Source organism: Pogona vitticeps, chromosome 7 (assembly GCF_051106095.1).
Source record: "Pogona vitticeps strain Pit_001003342236 chromosome 7, PviZW2.1, whole genome shotgun sequence".
NCBI lineage: Eukaryota > Metazoa > Chordata > Lepidosauria > Squamata > Agamidae > Pogona > Pogona vitticeps.
Window position 1 is genome coordinate 7,141,590 of NC_135789.1, and position 17,949 is coordinate 7,159,538.

Sequence of the window (17,949 nt, forward strand, 5' to 3'; positions counted from 1 at the left end):
TGAAGCTGTGGTGCTAAAAGAAAGGGTGACGTTTATTTCCTCTGCACCTCTTCAGAGGTATAAAGTTCTCTGCAGGAATTGTGCCAGAGAAAAGGTCTCGGGCATGAGGGGAGCTGGCATTGGGGAGAGTTAAGGAAATGCTGACCAAGACCGAAGGACAGGAAGCATCAAGAATTAAAAATCAAGCCGTGTTTTGCATTACTACTCTCTTTTTCTCAGCACATACACACACAACTTATTTGGGTGTGAAAAGCTCTCCCTCAAACAGCACCAAATATATTGGGAAGTGTTATTCCTGGCTTCAGTCCATGGTGTTTCTATGCCAGGAGATGATTAATCATGATCCCGGACATTTAAAACCAAGGTTTCACTCCTGAAGTGGGAGTTTGCTTTTTTTTTGACCCAAAGTACATACACACATCCTTTATTGTTACGGCATCAAGCCCATACATAAGACAAAATTGAATACAAAACTTCATGAGCTGTCATATCCTGCCAAAAAGCCAAACCAGACAAACAAAAAAACAAAATATCTAAAACAACAAATATAGCAATATAAGACCAAGGTCTAAGGGTTTGGCGGTCTCTTCTGCCTACTATGGCATGCCGCACAAAATTTTGCTACCAGTTCCATAGTAGTCCGATTTTGATCAATTAACAATTGGTTACAATAATCCGATTGACCTACCATATCTTTTAGGAGAGGTGTAATATATTTTCCTCGGATCTTATTGTGCCTATTGCCTCTGAGCATCATATGCTCAATAGATTCTACCTCGTCAGATCCAGAAGGGCAGAATCTCTGTTCCCTCGGGATCTTCTTAAATCTGCCTTCCAACACCACAGAAGGGAAAGCCTCACATCTAGCCAGAGTAAAGGCTTTCCTAAACTTATGCGTCTCAAGCCGTGAGGTGCTGGCGATATTTGTGCATGTCTGTCACTCTAAAATTGGGGCATCTACTAAGATCTACCTGTCTCTCCATGTCCGTTAATCTCTGTTTAAGGGCTTATTTTCAGGTTAGGTCTTATTTTGGAGGGGAACGGGGTAAAAAGGATCAAACAAAGACCACACTTTAAAAAAAACTGTCAGCAAAAGCAACATCGAAACACATTTAAAGCAGGAAAAAAAAAACACCTGTCACTTGAGTTGTGAAAATGTCTTCTTTCTAGGCTTTAGACACAGGGCTGTACCCAACCCGCTAGGCAGAACACCCACAGAGAAATTGCACAACGTATTGTAATAATAATCTTGGCCGCAAGCCTTTTCCGGGTGAAGGCCCTCGCTGGAAACTGTTTGTCCCGAGGCCCCCGAAGGGCTTTGGAGCAGAGCTTAAGGGCTTCGTCGCGAAATGGCAACACCGCAAGATCAACACTGGGGGTGGGTTGGCAGTGGACCATCAGCTTGTATCCTGATGGTTCTCGATTCCCAATGGGGGGGGCGGTTGGTAATTCAAGGAGCGTGGCTCTCCTTACGAGGCACACGGTTGCCCCCCCAAGATCTGGCCAAATCCACTCTGGGCTTCACAATCTGGCTCTCACCTTGGACAGAAGGAATCAATGGCCCCTCGCCAAGGCAAAAATAGTCTAGGCTGGCGCAGCTGCTTGATGGCGCTGAGCCGGCCCCGGGAAGGAGCTTTTAAAAGCTCGATGCTCCGGGCGTTCGGGAAATGGGAATGATAACTGGAACCAGATTTTCGGGCAAAGCCGGTCGTAATTGTCCTTGGGAAATTCCAAACGCATGCTAAGAAAAAAAGGGCCCGAGACATCCGTTTGGGGCAGCCTGCCCTCGGATTGAAGCTCGGAAGCTCTGTGGCTCCTGCAACCTGGAAGAATTCCAACTCCCATCATCTCAGACAGCAGGGCTAGTCATCGTGGATGATAGTAGCTGTAGCCCATCTACTTCTGGATGATGGGATGTTATTTTTTTAAAAAGATCGCACTATTAGGACTTCAAATCAATAAGATTTGCCATGCCATCACAGTCACTGGGTTCACAAAATTGAATGTATGCCTGCATCAGCTTTACTAGTTACCAACAAAAACAGAGGAAAATGGGGTCCGATTTTGACATTTTGCGTGAAAAACCCTACAAAACAAGGCTTCGCTGGCCACTGAAAAGGGGGCAATGTAACATTTGAAATCTTTTAGAAGCAAAAAAAAAAGAGCCTTAAAATCCTCTTTAAAAGTAACTTCCGCACTCGAAAGCAACTTTGTAACTACTTCGTACACGATGTTTGAAATGTAACTTAGAACCAGTGTGGGGTAGAGCAGTGGTCCCCCAACCTTGGGCCTCCAGATGTTCTTGGACTTCAACTCCCAGAAATCTTGGCCAGCAGAGGTGGTCGTGAAGGCTTCTGGTAGTTGTAGTCCAAGAACATCTGGAGGCCCAAGGTTGGGGATCATTGGGGTAGAGTACAGATCTGGGTTCAAATGTCAGCTTAGCTGTGAATTTCATGGTTTGGCCTTGGACTACTCGTCTTTTCTCAGCCTGCCTCACAGGGTTGTTGTTGTTGTGTGTGGGGGGGAAGCAGGGAGAACTCCGCAGCCCCACCAGCCTTAACTACAGTTTCATGTCATCGCAAAACGCCAATTAACCACAAAAACAATTAGCAACCAGTGCATTTTCCGTATGGGAGGAGCCCCACCATTCTGGTGAAGGAGAAGCCCGCATTTCTCTCTCCTTCCGTTTCTGAAGGATGTGACCCCATTCAAAAGGGTGGAAAGTCACTGAAGGCTGCGCCCTCATGGCTGCTACTCATAATACTTTCTATTTACCCGTTTGGCACTTATCTCCCTGCCACCCAGGACGGCAAAGGCAACGCCCGGCTTTCTGGTCGCACCGTCCTCCGTTCAGGCAATGGCAGCTTTCTCGGCAGTCAGGGCCATATTTTCCGTGGGCACATGCTGAGGGGGGGGAAAAATAGAGGTTTAATGGGAGAAAAGGCATCCTCCTGGGATTGTAACATTTCACAACACAGAGGAGCAAAAACACAATATTTGAATGCTCCTCTAACGGCACTTAAAATATTTATATTCCATGCCTCGGAAGAGTTCCATATCAGACTAACAGTCTCAAACAGGGTTGAGAGGATGATGCCATCCCAAGGGAGCTTTGTTACCTCGTCCTGGACCTCCCCAATTCTTTCTAGCAATAAAGGGGTTATTCCCCTTTTAATTAAGCCCCCCACGTGGTCTATGACACTCCCCCAAATCCCCATTTTCCACAAATGGTGTTCTTCTCCAGCATTTTTTTGCTACTCTATGTGGCCCTCGGAGGGTATCAGAAGTAGAGGTGGTCATGAACTGTTGGTTCGGCAGTTTGTGCCAGTTCGTTTGGTGGCCAAACAGGTGTTCGGTGCTTCCCAGCCCTGCCTCCTCTGTCAGGCGCCCACTCAGGGGCAGTTCCCAGTGGAGGCAGGGCAGGGAAGCCAGGCAGCTGCCACTGAGTGGGCGCCTGACAGAGGAGGCAGGGCTTGGATGCACCCAAGATCTGTCAGGCCACTAAATGAACTGGCATGAACCTCCAAACCAGTAGTTCGTGTCCCTCTCTAATCTGGGACAGAAAAAGTGGTCCAAGGGGTAGGGATGGGGTTTTCAGAATCCAAGGGCTCCCACTCTACTGGCTACACGATTTTTGAAATGTAACTTAGAACCAGTGCGGGGTAGAATGTCGGACTCGGATCCAGGTCTGCGTTCAAATGTCAGCTTAGCTGTGAATTCCATGGTTTGACCTTGGACTACGCGTCCTCTCAGCCTGCCTCACAGGGTTGTTGTGGGGGAGAGGGAAGCAGGGAGAACTCCGCAGCCCAGGAGTCTTTGAATCCTGAGAACCCCATCCCTACCCAGGACTCTCTGAATTGCCTCGCCGCATTTTATGGGCAATTTTCTAAGTAAACAAAGCAGTGGAAGGGAGAGTCTGGAACTTGTGAAATGGGCCAGAGAGATTTTACATGGGTCCTTGTAAGAGGCCTGACTAATGAAGCCTCTAGTTCTCATTCGTGATACTTGGGCATGTTTTCATCCACAAATTCACCCCATCCCACTTCTAATATCATTCTCCAACTGATCAGGGAAGGGGAAAATACCACATTTTTCCGTGTATAAGATGCTCCCATGTATAAAACGCCCCCACTATTCTAACCCAAATTTAAGAAATCTAAGTGGGGCTTAACAAGTGGAGGGGAAAGCAGGGATCAAAGCCCATGCAGGATCACTTTAATCCCTGCTTTCCCCTTCCACTTGTTTTTGTTCTCTCCTCATCTTACTTCCGTGTATAAGACGACCCTCAATTTTTAGTCTAAAGATTTTAGACAAAAGTATAGTCTTATACACAGAAAAATACGGTACTCTTGTTTCCTTTCACATGCCCACACTTTTGCTGATGGGCCCTTGGGATTGCCTTACCCAGCTCACAGGCCAATCCGGTCCACCCTTCAGGGCATACGCAGTGCCCTGTGACTGGGTCACACACTCCGCCATGTTGGCACAGGCACCGCAGCTGGCAGTTTGAGCCATAGAAGCCATCGGGGCACGCTAGGGAAACAGAAGAAGAATCCGATCACAACTGAGCGGAAAGAACATCTCAAGCTGGGACAAAATAGAGGGTGGTGGGATTTCTTGGCAATTTGCAGCTTGCACAAAGAAAATGGGGTTAAGGCGCAACTGCCAACTAGCGCTCCTTAACAAAGTACGGGTTGCGCTCCTGGTCTTGTGCACTGAAATGCAACCAGCACCTCCTTCATGAGGAGCAATTTACGACCGCACTTTATCCCATTTCAGTTGCGAAAGAATAAAGCACAAGCTGGATTCAGACCCTATAAGTTATCAAATTTAAACTCAAGAAGTTGCACCAGTGCCTTCACTCTGATGGTAGGTTTTGCACAGGGATCTCAAAACTGAGAGGGACAACATCCCATATTGTTTGTCCCCTTTTCTTGTTTGAGAAACGGGAACATTTTGCTCTTCACCTGCAATAGGGCAAAGTATTTTCCGCCCACCTCTGCAAGATTGGCCTCAAGGAAAAGAGGGAATATTTTTGTGCTGATTTTGCAAGGATGCAAATGGTCACTGTTTTCTCCTGTGTACTTTTAAGGTAGCCCTTCCTTTCCGTTGCTGTCTCCACATGAGAAGAGACACATTTGAAGAGGAGAGTTTCCTGTTCCGGAAAAAGGCAGACCTCACCACTAGGCAAACAGAAGCCAGGAGATCAAATCAGCAAATTTGCCTTCCCTTTTCGGGACAGTGGCATGACAAAAGAGAACAAATCTAACAACAAACAAGCCAACAAAAAACCCCAGTGAAATTCTGGACCTCCCTTAGAATAAAAGAAAGATTCTGCCAACCCATACCTTGCTGGCAGCTGTCTCCCATCCATCCGGGGGCACAAACACATTGCCCATCAATGGGGTTGCAGGTAGCCCCATTGAAACAGCTGCATCCCTGGGTGCAGTTCTCCCCATAGCGCTGGGGGGGACAAGCTGTGGGGCACAGAGACAGGAGTGAGTGGCGGCTTCCCTGCACAGCCCAGAGACGTAAAAGGGCACCTGGCATGGGGGCATACTTTGGTTGCAGCTTGGGCCGATCCACCCGGCTGAACAAACACATCGTCCTGTCACATGATCGCAGCTGGCGCCATTCAGGCAATGGCAGCTCCCTCGACAGTCCACGCCAAAGAAGCCTTTAGGGCAAGCTGGGAAAAGAGAAACAAATACAGTCATTCAAGGATGCATCTACACCGGTGGTTCCCAGCCTTGGAATCCCCAGATGTTCTTGGACTCAAACTCCCAGAAGCCTTTGCCACCAGACGATAAATTTCAGGATTCTACAGGATGCAACCATGGAAGATTAAAAGACTTTCAAGATGGCCCACAGTAGAAACTGATAAAAATGAGGGCACAAAACCCAAATTTCAATGTAGTGAATTACATGTAAGAAATGTGTAAAGATTTGTAAAATTTACAAATTTGTAAAGATTTGTAAATTGTACAAATTTGTAAAGAATTGTACAAATTTGTAAAGATTTGTAAATTGTACAAATTTGTAAAGATTTGTAAATTGTACAAATTTGTTTGTAAAGATTTGTAAATTTTACAAATATGTAAAGATTTGTAAATTTTACAAATATGTAAAGATTTGTAAATTTGTAAATCATCTTGTCTTTGGTGTGAAAGACCCTGGGCCCCAGTTACTCCAAAGCAATGTAACGGAGCCATGCCTACAAGGGAGAGGTCCTTATAGTGACCTTAAATAGGACTTTCAAGGTAAGTGAAATATTTGAGTGGTTTTACTATTTCCACTCCCTCCCCCAGTACGTTTTCATGGACAAGTGGGGATTTGAACCCTGCTCTCCCGAGTCCTAGTCCATCAATTTATCCCTATGCCACGTTGGGAATCCAAAGGCTGAAAGCACAACCATTTCCCCCCTTGATATCAACTCAGCTAGTAGGTGCAATGCCAATCACACAGATCAGGAATTCCCCAATTTAAGTCACATACTGTTAGCCAGTCATGGTGTCCTGCCCAGCTTCATTCATTAAACATATTACAATCTTAGAATCATTGAGTAATTAAGTTGGAATGGGTCTCTAAAGCCATTGAGTCCAACCCAATGCAGGAATACAAATCAAAGGATATCTGCCAGGTGGTGGTCTAAATTTATCTTTAAAGCCTCCAGTTCTGGAGCGCTCACCACCTCCGAAAGTCATCGGTTCCGTTGTCGTACTGCTCTAACAGTTAAGGAGTTTTTTGTGATGTTCAACTGAAATCTGGCTTCCTATAACTTGAGCCCATTATTGCATGTCCTGCACTCTGGGATGACCGAGAACAGTTCCTGCCCCTCCTCTGTATGATTGCCTTTCAAGGATTTGAAAAGTGCTGTCATATCACCCTTCAAGTTTTCTATGCTCAAGGCTAAACATGCCCAGATCTTTCTGTCTCTCCTCTTAGGGCTTGATTTCCAGCTCCCTGATCCTCCTCTGAACTTCTTCCAATTCGTCAGCATCCTCCTTGAAGTGTGGTTTCCAGAACTGTATCATCAGTTCTTTAATGTATCATCAACATTCGGTTCATGAAACCACATCATCCTGGAAATTTTACTTCCATGAGAAGCGATGCCTGGCTTGAGAACCTTACCACTGAAATTTCCGTTCTAAGGCTAATAAACAGAAGTGGCAGAAAGACTACACTGTAGCCACTTAGTTGCAATTGGATCTTATAGCCAGTATTTATATTATTTTATTTATTTAAAATAGTTTTTTACCCTGCCTTTCTCCTTAAAAAGGCACCTAAGGGGGATAACATTATTAAAAGACAACATTTAAAAGCCAAAACCAACAAGCCTACACGTATTTAAAAAGAATAATACAAATACCAGGCCAAAAAGGTAAACAAAATCAACACCAAAAACACATTCAAAGCAACAAGACACAATGCTCTATTTCATAACCCCTCTCAGACACTAAGGGAAAGCCTTTATGAGTCAATTTGAAAGCTTCTAACTTAAAAATTGGATTAGAGAAATGATTTGTAATTTGGGCAGGCGTTATGTAGGTAGGTAGGTAGGTAGGTAGGTAGGTAGGTAGGTAGGTAGGTAGGTAGGTAGGTAGGTAGGAAGGAAGGAAGGAAGGAAGGAAGGAAGGAAGGAAGGAAGGAAGGAAGGAAGGAAGGAAGGAAGGAAATTTTTTTTGGTTGTTAAAAGCACTTTCCCCCTGCAGAAAATTTTGAAAGACACTAAAATTGCCAGTGAATGTGTTTGCCTATTCTGAGCAAGGGCCGACTGATCCAGGAAGGCCCGTTCTTGCTCTGAATGGGCTTTGCATTGCCACAGTGCAGACTAGTCTGATCGGCTACATGAATTCAGGATGCACAGCAAACCCTCCGTCTGGGGCGTGAAGGTGTTAAGAAGGATCCGGAATTCCCTGCCCATTCGTGAACGGAGAGGCTGAGCACTGCAGGGGAGAAAAGCGAGAATCAAGCAAGCAAGCAAGCAAGAAGCAGAGGATGCAAAAGAGATTTTTCTCTGATGGAGAAGAAGAAGAAAAAAGAATACAAAATAATAAGGCTCAGCTTCTGAGTACGTACAGCGCTCACAAAATGTCCCTCTCCATCCAGGGGCGCATGTGCATGCCCCACTGACATGATCACAAGCGGCTCCGTGGTCACACTGGCATCTGTGCCGGCAGCTCAGACCGAACCAGCCTTCAGGGCACTCTTGGGAAAAACAAAAATTAAACAAGGGGGGAAGACAAAGGAAGAGAATTGTAAATGGGCTGGAGAGTCGGCAGGCCCCAAGTTAAGCTGCTAAGGCTTCTCCTGCGTCACCCCCTTAAGGGACTTTGCTTGTTTTCAGAATAATGTGTCACTTTACTTTCCCCTCAAGGTGGGGAACCATGGGTCGAGATAAGGGCTTCCCAATCTTGCATTCCCCAGATGTTCTTGAACTGTAACTCCCAGAAATCCGGGCCAGCACCGCTCATGGTGAAACCTTCTGGGAGTTCTAGTCCAAGAACTTCTGGGAAGACCCAAGGTTGGGAACCAGTGACTTAGAGAATGGAATGCCACAGCTCAGAAAACTCTTCCGGGCAACCCACTCCATTACATGTGAATGCTATTCCCCAGCAAGCACACAGATCATGCACAAGAGTTTGGTGGTAAAGCTGCCTTAAGGTAGCACTCACTCTGATCACACTGGGTCCCAGTGTAGCCAGCCTCACAGATACACTGTCCTGTCCTGGTGTTGCAGCTCCCATCGCTGTTGCTGCAGTTGCAAACGTTGGCACAGTCCGGACCCCAGCGTCCTGGATCACAGGCTAGAAGCAGAAAACAGAGACATCATTCCCATGGCTGTTTTATTCATCTTAAATTTCAAACAGTATGAACAGAGCAAGGAAGAAAAATTCCAAGATGAATCAGCACATTCCCAGACTTAATTTGACTTCTACAAAAGCTCTTTTCATTGTACGATGACTTCTGAGTGGTCTATAAAGGGATCGCCTATTTTTTGCATTTGTATTCCACTTGCTAGTCTTTTATACTTGTAAACCGCTTGCAGCAGCGTGTGCACGAATGGAGTGGTATATAGAAGAAATGAAAAATAGAATAAACCTATCAATATCCATAGGTAAGAAGACTCTCTGGGTCGTTCACAGCATGTCAGTCACATTAAGATCGACAATACAAAATGCCACAACATAAATAAAACCCTGTCACTAGCTAAAAACCTGCAATTCAATAAAATGACACAAAATTAAAACAAATTTGGGCATATCAGGCCAGTGGTTAAAAGCCCTAATAAAAGGCAGTAGCCAGTGAACCCCTCGTGTTTTTTGCATACATTTATTTCCCATTCCCCTGTCCATATTACTGAAAATTTAAAATATTAAATATTCAGACTGCACAAATGTTTGTATTTTTCACATATTTTTGTTAAAATTCACACACTGTGGAAACTCACGTTTAAATGTGTTTTACTTGAATTCGCACATTTCTGAATGTACTGTATGATAAACCACATTTTTCCAAACATATTTCTTTATGGCCTGAATCCAGCTGGCAATCATGACTATAGTAGATCAGTTGCATCAATGGGTTTACACACGTGTTGACAAAGCTACTGATCCAACCACTCAAGAACAGTTGGGTTGAGGTCCTTGATTTTATTTTGTTGGTTTATTTTTTACACATGAACTTCAGAACAAAACACAGAACAGCATGAAAGCCAAAGGTGAAGAATCCTCTGGTCTTCAAATTAATTCAGAAGAATCATAGAATAATGAAGTTGGAAGGGGCCTTTAAGGCTATCGAGTCCAACCCCCTGCTCAAGGCAGGAATACAAATCAAAGGATATCTGCCACGTGTTGTATACATTTCTCTTGAATGCCTTTAGTATTGGAGCACTCACCACTTCTCAAGGTCATGGGTTCCCTTGTCGTACTGCTCTAACAGTTAAGGAAGTTTTTCCTGATACCCAACCGAAATCAAGTTTCCTGCAGCTTGAGACCATTATTCCGCATCCTGCATTCCAGGATGATCGAGAACAGATCCTGCCTCTCCTCTGTACTCACTTAGAGCTTCAACCCTGCAAATACCAGGTCCCTCTATACTCCTAGGAAAGGGCCTGATCCATTTGCCCAAAAGCCATAGCAATAAAGAGCACACAGTACCTCTTTGGCAATTATAACCTGTCCACCCAGGAGCACAGCTGCACCTCCCAGTCTCGGGGTGGCAGTATCCTTCATTCCCACAGTTGCAGTGCAATTGGCAATCCTGTCCAAACCATCCAGGAGGACACACTACAAAAAGAGGAGGGGGGAAAAAAAAGAAAATAAAGCTATGTTTTTGACCTTGAATTCCACCCACAGCTTGAATGAAAATAAGCTCTACATTAAAATCCCAAGATTTCTGTTCAGGGAGGCAAAGAGGGATAGACCGATCTAACTCATTGGCGTGAAATCCTGTTGCGTAGCTACGTGGGCATAATGTCAAGCTGCAAAAGCGGTAGACAGAAAAATGGCAGCATGCTGGGAATAAAGAGTTCGGAAGTTTCTGTTCAAAAGCAAACAAAATCAACGGAAATAAAACGGAGGGCAGGACTGGAGTCTTGCTTCAGCAGGATGCTGAGAAGTTTCACCAATCCAGAATAAAGCATCTTCAGCTGCTTAGAAACCGAGTCAAAAGAAAGGAGCTGCTTACCATCTTGGCAATGGTTGCCCGTGTATCCAGGTGAGCAGAGGCACACGCCCGTTTGGGGATCGCAACGAGCGTTGTTCTTGCACTCTGGGCAGATTGCTTGGCATCCTTGCCCCCAGCGACCTTCAGGACACTCTAAATCAAGGAAGAGAGGGAGAAGGTGAAAGAGAAGGGAAATCAGAGATTGGGCAAAGAACGATGTTCAGGTTCCTTCTCAGAAGACCTTGCTTCTCTCCATGTTTCGTCAACACAGCTAGACTTCAATGTATTGACCGCTGCTCCCCCCCTCCCGTCACGAGGGAAGGCATGTGAACACAAAAGACGTGGGAACAGGGCTCCTCCTAGAGATTTTTCTAACGTCATCACCCTTACATTCGTCCCTGCTGGTGTAATTTTGCAGCAGCGATGAACATCTGGACAACATGAATTTCGTCCATAAAATTCGCCCTGCTTCATCTCTGCATCCGTCGATTTTAAACCTCACACAAAAAGTCGCACATGGATTTCAACTCCTACCTCCCATAAACAAGGTACATTTGGTGTGTATTATGTTGTAAGCTATCCATTTTGCAATACACAGTGGTTGCTTTTTTAAAAAATGTGTTTCTATGTAGACAACCGTTCAAAGTATTTATGCAATCGCTCTCCAAATCCATGTTTAAAGGTGCGATTTGACGCATTTGGAATGATCTGGAATTGTGTTATGGTAGAAGGATGAGATCAGCTATGAACCGCTGGACAGCTCAGTGGTTTAGGCTGGGAGTTCGCTTCCCCACTATGACTTCTTGGCAGGGGCTGGACTTGATGATCTACAGGATCCCTTCCAGCTCTGCAGTTCTAAGATGTAGATAGCTGTATTTTGAGACCCAAATAGGTCTGGATCTGGTTGTTCTGTATAGGGTTTTCTAAAGATCAGATGCGTCAAGTAGACCTGGATTTATTTCTTCTTACCTAGCCCATGTGGAAACACGGCTGGGAATTCGCCGTTCTTCTTCTGCTTTCTCATATGAGGAATTCCACCCCTTTTTTCCCTACGACCCAACCGTTCTCCAGTTCAAAGTTGGTGACCTTCAAACTCCCCGGACTCACCTTGGCTACAATCCGCACCTGTCTTCCCGGCTGCACAATGACATTGACCACTGAAGCGGTTGCAAGGAGAACCACTGCAGGTACAGGATTGGAGACAGTTCACTCCAAACGTCCCTTCAGGGCATTCTAAAAGAACAAAATAACAGAACAACGAACGATTGTGAAAAATAGCATACCATCTGAATGACCCTGCCATGGTTTTTATGGCGAACATGTGCAAACGGTCCTGTTTCAGACCAGAGATGGAAGTCTTAACCTTGTTGTCGTTGTAACTTACGTACTGCCCCATAGTGCTTAGAGCACTCCCTGGCAATTTACAACATAGTTATGTAAACAACACTTCCCCCCCCCCCCCCCCGGAGAAGCTGGGTACTTATTTGACAGACGTCGGAGGGATCAGCCCGGGTAGGTGGGACTCGTTAGCCTGGGAAGGCAGCCCATCTAGGAGAAGAAAACTCCGATTCCAAACCTCCACTGCCTTGTGGTTATATGCTCTGATGGAAAAGGCTTCAGGAGTTAGCCTCGAGGCAAAATCCAGAGCCGGAGTCCCGGAGGTAGTTCGTGTCATTCTGCCAACTCCTGCGACGCTGCTGGAATCAGTTGTACTGGCTCTTCTCTTTCCATTGGGCTGGTTCAGTGATGTGGAGAGGGGGGATTTGCTGCTTGGGTAACAGCCTATCCTCCATATTATTTTACCCAGGCTTTGTGCTCTGGAGAAGACATTCCAGCTTCACATACAGCACCAAAGTCCTCCATACAGAGCATGTTACCATAGTCTCTCGAGACTGAAGGATGCCTACGAATGATGAAGGATGGAAAGCTACGTAGGTCAACCTTGAGACGCCTACCTGAACCCACCGGGATTGAACTCAGGTTGTGAGCAGAGACTGGACTTCGGTATTGCCATTTAACCATTGAACCACTGGGCTCCCAAGACTCCAAAAATATTACATGTTCAGGCTCCACTCTGGGCTATGGTTAGGCTTGCACATTTACTCTGCATTACAAGCTTCTCCATCGTCTGGTGCATACTATCGGGAAAATGTCCATCGCAAGTCCCTGCATCATGAGTGAGAATGCTTTCAGATGTTGTTTGCCTCTGAGCATCCCCAATGACTGGCATACAGGCTGGGGCTTATGGGTATAGGAGCCTCGTGGTGCAGTGGTTAAATGGCAGAACTGCATTGAAGACTCTGCTCAGGAGCTCAGCTGGATCCTCAGCTCAAGGTTCAGTCAGCCTTCCATCCTTCCAAGGTCGATAAATTGAATACCCAGCTCACTGGCCATGGTTGGGGCATGTGTAGCCTACGTAACTAAATTCTAAACAACCCAGAGAGAGCTGTAAGTGCCGTGGGGTGGTATATAAGCAGCACGCTTTGCTTTATTGAAATGTGAGTGTTTGCTTGAGAGCGGTGTCTCCTTTTATTTCCAGCTCCCTTTAGGCCACCACTAATGCATGTTTGGGCTGACACAGAGGTCGGCCCAACTCAAGAGGGCTTACTTTTGAGTAGAGACACCCTTTGCCTCTGGCAACGACTCGTTTCTTTCAAGTGCTCCCAGGCTCAGAAGAGAGCGGTTCTCTCCAACCTATTTTTGTCCCTGAGTGTCGAAACATGAATGTGCGATGCTCTGGAAACACAATCACAATGGTTTCAAAGAAACTGGGGGCCGTGGGTGGGGGGGAGGACGCACATACACACCAATCTAGAGACCTAAAGCACCCGCGGCATATATTGCATTCTTTCCTTCCAATTAATTAGGGACAGATGCGAATCCTCACTAATAGCTTCCAGATTTTGTATCAAAGTCCAGAGCTCAACATGACCATAAAAAAAATCCATGTTATTTCCTGCAAGTCTTTCTTGAGGGTTTAAAAATGTCCACCACCTTCTTCTTCTTCTTTTTTAAAAAAATGATTCCAAATTCCCTCACGTTGTCCTTCCCTCTTCCTCTCTCGGCTAAACGGCTCCAGTGTGACAGCCCGTCAAGAGAACCGTGTGAAATGGGGAAGGCACCTCAGAAAATCCGTCCTCCTTTCTATGTTGCTGAAATTGGGGAAGAAGCGAGAGGGAAAAGTATCCAAAGAAATTCGTTTGGGAGACAGGGGGCTCCCATCTCGACTGCCGCCAAATATGAGGAAAGAAGGGAAACGACAGCATTGTGCATAGAGAGAGAGCGCAATGAAATAAGTGTTTTGCTAATTACTTTCATAAGTTCTAGTCAGTTCATTCACCAAAGTTCTAATACTGTACATGCTTCCTTGGAAGAAAGACTGATTGATTACAGCAGGTTTTACTACTGGGTTCAATCCATATGGCTGAGCACGGATTCGAACACAGACCTTCTGAGTCCTAGCCCATCACTGAGCCCACCACACTCAGATGTAGACAGGCTGGTTTTCAACACTGCAGTTTAACCACTCCACCAAGAAGCTCATGCAAATAAACTCTCTACCCCAAACAAACATTTGGAATAATTACTTAATGAGTTCTGCTTTTTGATTCCCGGAAGGCGGGAAGTGGGGACACTTCTGCTGACCTTAAACACAACGAGACTCCTTTATTGACAAATGCACATCTATACGCCTGGACTAGCAAAGATTTTTGCAATTGTGGCTAAGACTGTGCATTTTCTTGTTTGTAGACGCCGACACTGTTAAAACTCTGTGTCTCGTTTCTTCCACACTGCTAGTAATATGATATACAACTGGGATTCTGCCCTTGTGTTTATGTGGAGTAGAAGTTAAGCCACAGAAAGAATGTCTCATTGTGCCCTTGTTTTGGGTTTGTGGTGGGACCCGTTTGTGGTCTCAAGATCTTCAGCCCGAGCTTTTTGCTTTAAACGGAAGATCTGTGAGAGGCTACCATTTTCTCCACTTTATTGTCACAACAGTCCTAGAAGGTAGATGATCCAGTGACTTTGCAAAATTGTTTGGAAATGGGGGGGGGATTTGTGGGGTTTGGTCCGTGGTCAATGGGACTGGTGTGGACCCTCCGTTCTCTGCAGTTGCCCGTACCTGCCACTTAAGGTCTTAGCCAGCTGCAAGAAAGAACTGTTTTAAAGATCAAAAGAGATAACTGGGCTTAAAATCTTATTGGTATTCACGAAGGGACTATGTAAGTTATTGCAGCTAATTGCGACTAATCAATGAGGTGCCAGGCACAATTCAGTCCTTGTCATACACTCAATCACATGCACCCCTGTGCCCTTATCAATTAGCTGCAATTAGCTGTGCAAGCCATCTGTGAACCCCATTTCTGTAACACTGAAAGGTAGGCAGCTTCTTAAACTCTCCACTCTCCACACCGACAGTTACACGCCGCCCGAGTCTGCATTTCACCACCCACGCCGGTCTCACCTTCGGTGCAGTTCTCCCCATGGTACCCCTGGGGGCAATGCTGCTGACATTCACCAGTCACATGATCACACAGCACTCCGGCGGGGCAACTGCACCTGCTCCGGCACCCGGGACCGTAATAGCCCGGATCACATTCTGAAAAACAAGAGAGAACGGGGTCAAGCTAGACAACCAACACAACCAGGAGGGAAGGGGGTCAATTTTGTGATGGTCAACATCCCCTGAGGGCAGTTGTGTCTTGATTTATTCCTGACCGTGTCAGAACGGTAGAGAGCAACTGTGGTGACCCTCATTTAATTAATTTAATTTAGTTTAATTAATTTCCTAGAAGGGGAATTAATACGAGACCCAATTCAGATGCAAAAGAAGGGTATGCAATACTCTAATCGAACCACTAAAATATTACAAACAGGTGCCAGACTTTGGCTTCTTATTTCTCATTGCCGCCCTAGAATATCTAGCTAGCTAGCTCAGTGGTTGAGGTATCCAGTCACGGAGCCGAAAGTTGCGAGTTCGATCCTCCCCCTGTTCCTCTGGGAGAAGAGCCAGCCTGTGTGACTTTGGGCAAATGGTGGAGGTCCCAGAGCGCCCCCAAAAGGAAGGGAAGGGTAAAATACTTCCGAGCGCTCTATACCTACAAAGCCCAGGGTAAACCCTGACGGAACCTACTTAACGGCAGGTAATGATGATGATTTGAACCTCACAGGTTTCCCACCCCAGAAAGAGGGACTTAAAGAGAAATAAAGTGTTATTCCCAAGCTGTGCAGAGAAGACCCCCCCTGCGGGACAGGGGTGTGGGTGCCAACCCATGTGAACACCACCAAGCTTCGGAATTTTTTAAATGTTTTGGACTCTGTGGGTGACATCCAGCAGTAAGTCACCGCCGGAGTAGGCCCATTGAGTCAGTGGGGATGTGGCGAGTCAATTCCTCTATAGGTTCCCTTTATTCAGTGGGCTTACTCTAGTGATGACTTACTACTGGGTTGTGTCTTACCAGTGGCGGCTTTATGGGTTGGCTCACAGGACCCGAAGCCCTCACGCCGAGGCATCCCGCACAAACCCACAACTCACCCGTTTGGCACTTTTGGCCAGAGTAACCAGGTTTACACACGCAGGTGCCGTCCTTCTTGTCACAGTCTTGGGTGTTGGGTTCCACACACTGGCATTCCTCGGAGCAGCCCATGCCATACGCCCACTTGGGGCAAGCTAGTTGGGGTGGGTGGAAGAGGAGAGATCGGGATTGAACAGGGAAGGACAAGAGAACAATCACGTGAACAACGAGGCAAATGTCATGGGTGGGGAGAGATTTCCGGGGTTCTCTTGACATCCGCCATGGAAGATCTGACTCACCAAGGTGACAATATCGTCCGTACAAGCCTGGCTCACATAGGCAAGCTCCATAAATCCGGTGGCAGCGCCCTCGATTGGCACAGTTGCATTTCTTCCGGCAATGCTTCCCAAAGAACCCTTTGGGGCAACCTGGGGAAACACAAGGCGGTCTCCATCAGGTTGGTTTCCAGAGAAAAGGAGGCAGAGGGGAGATAGAATAGTACCTTCCAAAGATTTAAAAGGTCATCCTACAGAGGAAGGGCAGGACCTGTTCTCAGTCATCCCAGAGTGCAGGACATGTAACTATGGGCTCAAGCAGCAGAAAGCCAGATTGAAGTTGAAAATTAGGAAAAACTTCTCAACTGTTAGAGCAGTACAACAATGGAACCCCTGACCGCGAGAGGTGGTAAGCCCTCCAATGCTGGAGGCCTTCAAGAGGAAATGTATACAACCACCTGGCAGATATCATTTGTACTGGATTCCTGCACATACAATTTCTGGTTTGGTTTTGGGAAGGGTGCATTATTCGAGGAAGGTGGAAACGATCATTCCTGAAGGCCTGCAAAGATTGACATAAATTCTTTGGGTGTCAAAATCCTTTTTAAAAGTATCAAAATGTGTGATGGAATGCTCTACAACTCTGAAATCAACATTCTGGATAACAGAATCTACTGTGGGCCATCTTGAAAGTCTTTTGAAGCCAGATATATTTGAATATAGGCCTGACACAAATAGAGGTGGCTACTATCTTTATTTATTCACTGGTTAATCATTTCTGGAAGCATATCTCAACTTACAAGACCATCTTTCACACCAAAGACAAGATGATTTACAAATTTACAAATCTTTACACATTGGTAAAATTTACAAATCTGTACAAATTTGCAATTTACAAATCTTTACAAATTTGCACAATTTACAAATCTTTACAAATTTGCACAATTTACAAATCTTTGCAAATTTGTGCAATTTACAAATCTTTGCAAATTTGTGCAATTGACAAATCTTTGCAAATTTGCACAATTTACAAATCTTTGCAAATTTGTACAATTTACAAATCTTTACAAATTTATAAAATTTACAAATCTTTACAGATTTCTTACATGTAAGGTTTTGTGCCCTCATTTTTATCAGTTTCTACTGTGGGCCATCTTCAAAGTCTTTTGAAGGCAGATATATTTGAATATAGGCCTGAAATGAATAGAGGTGGCTACTATGTTTATTTATTCACTGGTTAACCATTTCTGGAAGCATATCTCAACTTACAAGACCTTCTTTTACACCAAAGACAAGATGATTTACAAATTTACAAATCTTTACAAATTTGTACAGTCTACAAATCTTTACAAATTTCCACGATTTATAAAACTGTACAAATTTGCACAATTTACAAATCTTTCCAAATTTGCACAATTTACAAATTTTTACAAATTTGTACAATGTAGAAATCTTTACACATTTCTTACATGTAATTTACTACATTGAAA

General features: G+C 45.2%; 1 protein-coding gene across 3 annotated transcripts in view; it reads right to left on the reverse strand.

Moving 5' to 3' along the window:
- The window catches only part of MEGF6 (multiple EGF like domains 6), a 139,534-nt gene that overhangs the window by 30,714 nt on the left and 90,871 nt on the right, over positions 1–17,949 (reverse strand). For all 3 annotated transcript variants that reach the window (XM_078379111.1, XM_072977674.2, XM_072977675.2), the window contains 12 exons: positions 16,484–16,612; positions 16,205–16,339; positions 15,134–15,268; positions 11,776–11,901; positions 10,690–10,821; positions 10,161–10,289; positions 8,676–8,807; positions 8,080–8,208; positions 5,561–5,689; positions 5,349–5,477; positions 4,405–4,533; positions 2,776–2,904 (listed from right to left, as the gene is read on the reverse strand). In XM_078379111.1, coding sequence (XP_078235237.1) covers positions 2,776–2,904; positions 4,405–4,533; positions 5,349–5,477; positions 5,561–5,689; positions 8,080–8,208; positions 8,676–8,807; positions 10,161–10,289; positions 10,690–10,821; positions 11,776–11,901; positions 15,134–15,268; positions 16,205–16,339; positions 16,484–16,612 — 1,563 coding nt within the window. The remainder of the gene's footprint in view (positions 1–2,775; positions 2,905–4,404; positions 4,534–5,348; positions 5,478–5,560; positions 5,690–8,079; positions 8,209–8,675; positions 8,808–10,160; positions 10,290–10,689; positions 10,822–11,775; positions 11,902–15,133; positions 15,269–16,204; positions 16,340–16,483; positions 16,613–17,949) is intronic.